This window comes from Cyprinodon variegatus, unplaced genomic scaffold (assembly GCF_000732505.1).
Source record: "Cyprinodon variegatus isolate N-32 unplaced genomic scaffold, C_variegatus-1.0 Scaffold1001, whole genome shotgun sequence".
NCBI classification, from domain to species: Eukaryota; Metazoa; Chordata; class Actinopteri; order Cyprinodontiformes; family Cyprinodontidae; genus Cyprinodon; species Cyprinodon variegatus.
Window position 1 is genome coordinate 272,622 of NW_015151454.1, and position 4,048 is coordinate 276,669.

At 41.5% G+C, this 4,048-nt stretch overlaps 1 protein-coding gene across 1 annotated transcript in view; it reads left to right on the forward strand.

Annotated features, from left to right (window-relative positions):
• Positions 1-421: 421 nt before the first annotated feature.
• The window catches only part of LOC107100693, a 16,998-nt gene continuing 13,371 nt past the window's right edge, over positions 422-4,048 (forward strand). Inside the window, exons 1-3 of the mRNA XM_015399272.1 lie at positions 422-715; positions 1,200-1,397; positions 3,011-3,082. Coding sequence (XP_015254758.1) covers positions 422-715; positions 1,200-1,397; positions 3,011-3,082 — 564 coding nt within the window. The remainder of the gene's footprint in view (positions 716-1,199; positions 1,398-3,010; positions 3,083-4,048) is intronic.

Sequence of the window (4,048 nt, forward strand, 5' to 3'; positions counted from 1 at the left end):
TCTCTCTCTCTCTCTCTGTCCATTCTATGTGAAATAACTTCAAAGAAATTTTAACAAAGTTCCCTGGATGGCAGTCGCCATATTGCTCCACTTGTTAGTTTTGCTTTGGTACTCGGATGACCACCATAACAGCTACCCATCTTTGTCACTGCATGCATGCTCAGCGTGAGCGATTGCTGCAAAGTCAACGATGCAAGCTAATATCTTCTGTCTCTACCTGCTCACCCAGGAGGAGGGAATTCTATAAAGTCAATGACTGGATGCAATCACTTTTTTTTCCTATAAACCTGTAGTGTAACTGAATTAATTACTTCTGTAAAGAGCCTTAAGATAACAGGTGCTTGAAATTTGAGAGAATTTAACATTTTCTTTTTCCTCTGCACCACAGATGTCAAACATATCAGAACAATGGAAAAGCACCATGACCAAGATCTTTGGGATGCTGGATGATCTGCAGTATAAGAAGATGGTGGAATTCTATGAGAAAAATCAAGGTCCCTCACAGAAAAGGCTCACTGCCAAGTTTAAGAAGGAGCTTCCTGAGAAACACATTCAGATGCTTGGCATAGATAAATCCATCTCCTTGGTCAATGAAGCAATGAAGGAGATACCAAGGAATGACCCTGATGTCCAGGACCTGCTGCGTCCCTTTGTGGAACAACTGGGACTGAAACAAGAAAACCAGGCAGCAGGTGAGTTCCCACTTATTGGAGCTGTAGGATGTATCATGATCAGGGCTGATCCTTTACAGTGTTGGTTAACATGTTTCTATTAACTCCTGACTTCCTGTTTCTGAGGAGAACATAGGAAGATCCATGGTTGGTGGAGGTTTCTGGGTCCACATCAGAAGCTGTTGATGGTGTTTTTTACACCAGCTGAGCTTCATGATTAGGTTAAGATCCTCCATCCTTCATGTTGGTCAGCAAATACTGTTTGCATTTAGTAGCTTCAGTAACAAAGAGTCAAAGTGAGCTCAGGATATATTCTCCATCATGGTTGAAGATTCTGGTCCCCAGCACCAACTTCATGGTCAGACAACACCATAGCCCAAAATGAAACACTTTATCAGAACCTCCCCCTGCTGGTAGCATGGTGGAGGTGCCCCACACTGTGGGGTGTGGTTAGGGTCACTGTAGGACTTTTCTGCTGATGTTCTGAGCTAAGTGAAGAGAACATCTCTGGAACTCCACAGATAACAGGAAGAGAGGCCTATTTATCAGCTTCACACATGTTCTAACGGGTGTCTGTGGGTCGGGTTCATCCTGACTGACAGAGACACAGCAGTGCTGAGAGGAACTCTGATGAAAGCTGCTTGTTTTTACCTTAAGATCAATGAAACATCTCAACATATTTTTATTCACTTAACAGGTGCAGAGACCAGGAGCCATCACGAGCAGGTTAGCCCTTTAAATGTTTAATGATGTTGACGGAAATGCTTTATTTGGGTCATTGGTTAAAGTTTCCAAATATGATAACGGAACTAAAGCTGTTCTGTTAAAATCCGAGGACCCAATTCAGGAGAAAACCTGATGATCTGTTTTTCACAGAATCAAACTGTTCAGTGAAATCCTTTGAGTTTTCTGCTTTTCAGGTTCACCATTTTAAATCTTGGTTTGAACCAAGGAGGAATTTTTTCCCAGCTCACGCACTCTTTTTTTAAAAAATATTTTATATGTTGAAGCAGAACCACCTGATGAAGGATGAGGTCACATAACTGAACTGTTGGTGACCAGATTTCAACTACTCTAACTGAACATATAAATCAGACATTTATTAACAAATCCTCTCTGTATATTCTCCCTGTTATTATTTTTATAGTGAGTAAAAATTGAAAATAGGAAGATGTAGGGGGGGGGGGGTTCTCCTTCTGGTAGAACAGTTGTGTGGATTCTTCTTGACCCAGCTCCCTCAGCAACTTCTCTTCCTTTAAGAAACAGAATTTAGAGAACACTTGTTTTTCTAGGCCATTCTTCATCATTTCAGTTTTTAGGTTATTTTCTGTTCAGGTTGACCACCGAACCTGAACAAGGCTGTTTAGGCTAAGGAACTAGATACAGTTAGGTCCTGTGAACAGATTTCTGATTCTGTTCCACTTCTAATGTTAGCTCTTGTCCCATTAGTCATTTAAACACACTAAATTTAACATCTCCATTATCTCCTCAAAGAACATTCCATTGTTATCAATGGCGTGCTTCGGTGGTGCAATTGTTAGTGCCCATGTAGTCCCAGGGCAGACCCGAGTTCGAAACCTAAACAAAAATTGGCCTCGTTGGCAGCATGTCAGTCTCATAATATGAAGGTCATAAGTTCAACCTTCACATGGGGCAATTGGGGGAGTGTTTGCCTTGTGGGATAGAGCATTGCCCTTGTTCCCTGAGAATGGTCCAAGTACCCACTTTGATCCCCGCAGCCTGCACTTTGGGTTCCTGAGCAAGACCCTTAACCCCACACTGCTTTCCAGAATCCAGTGTTATGTGGGTTAATCAGAGGGAGTAGCTCGTTAGAGGGTGGACAGGTTTAGACTTGGTTGGTTTCTGAGGCACTATGGAGTGGACTGTAACTTGAAATCCAGGAGGTCTTGAACAGAACTTGTGGAGGTTAATCCCCTGCTCAGTGTGAGACTCAAACAATCCTTCTAGGGGAAGAAGGCCAAAAATATCCAGCTTGCAGGATGGCTTCCTGCCGAAAGGCAAAGACAAAAAACACAGTTAGAGTATCCAAGCTAGAGTACCCAAAACTGGCAAACACTCTGGCTTCGAGGTAGTGACAGTCCACCGTTTAAGTAGTCCTCAGTGATGAGCCAACCAGCCGCAGGTGTGCGAGAGGACCAACGAGAACAGGGCACCACCTGGTGGTGGAGGAAGAGAAAGACACAAAAACACAACCCACACAAACTGGATTCCTAACAACAATGGATTATCTGCACTGACAGAAGAATCCATCCACCTTTCTGCCAAGCAAACACTTTATCTTCTGTGGGCTTTGAACTTGTGGTTTCTGCTTTTTACAGACTGGTTTAGCTGGAGCAATAAAACCTGAGCAGAAGCAAGATGGAGGATCTGGAGTCACTCAAAGTCCACAGGTAGAATAATATCTCAGGGTCCTTTTCTGTAACTACTGACTAAGTCTGCAGAGTTAACCTTCAGCTACTTCTCATTCAGAAGCTCATTAAAAAACAGATTCTTCCCAGTAACTCGGGTCTGAAAGTAAAAAGCCTAGGATTACTTACAGATTTGTAGACAATATATATAAGGTTCAATCACACTACAAATCTAGATGAATTTCTTTGTTCTGATTATTCTGGCTTAAGTTTTTTTTTTTTTTTTTTTTGGGGGGGGGTTGCCTATCCTATTATAGAACGTAAGTATAGAAAGTACACTATTTCCCCATTTTGGGACAATAAAAGGTTTTTCTATTCTATTCTATAGCATATGAAAACCTAAAATTCAACATCACAGAATCTGAAATAATGAATCAGACTAAAAAGTTTTATTTGACAAAATCATGGAGTGAGCTGCTGAGCTGATTTTTTTTGCAGAAGACAGTTTTCCTGACTGAGTTCCTTCACAGGAAGGTGAGACGCTGGCTGTTCACAGAGAGCTGTGTCTCAATTGATAGATGGAAAGTTGAAAGAAAAGATGGCAAAGGGATTATCTGAATTCCTGCCATCAGTAAGGACACATCAGAAGAGCTATAGCTACAGTTTCCCACAATCCTTTGCGGTACAGGTCATATAAGCACAACCAGCCTCACAGAGTTTAACAAATACATCAGTTATTCACGTGTTCTCTGTGTGACACATGCTAATATGTGTGGGTTTTTTAATGGAGAGCTTCAGCTGTTTAGTAGATGTGAGGAACTTCTGTTTTCATGGTTCTTTTTTTAAAAGCTGAGGTCCTGATTTGATGTTGCCGTGCTGTAATGACCATAATGTCAGTCTGGATTTCATTATTTATAGCGTCTTTTATTAATATAGAAACTTTGCAACATCCCTCACTTTTTCAGCAGGACCTAGAGAGAAAGGTGGAATCTGGCATACCAGTTATAA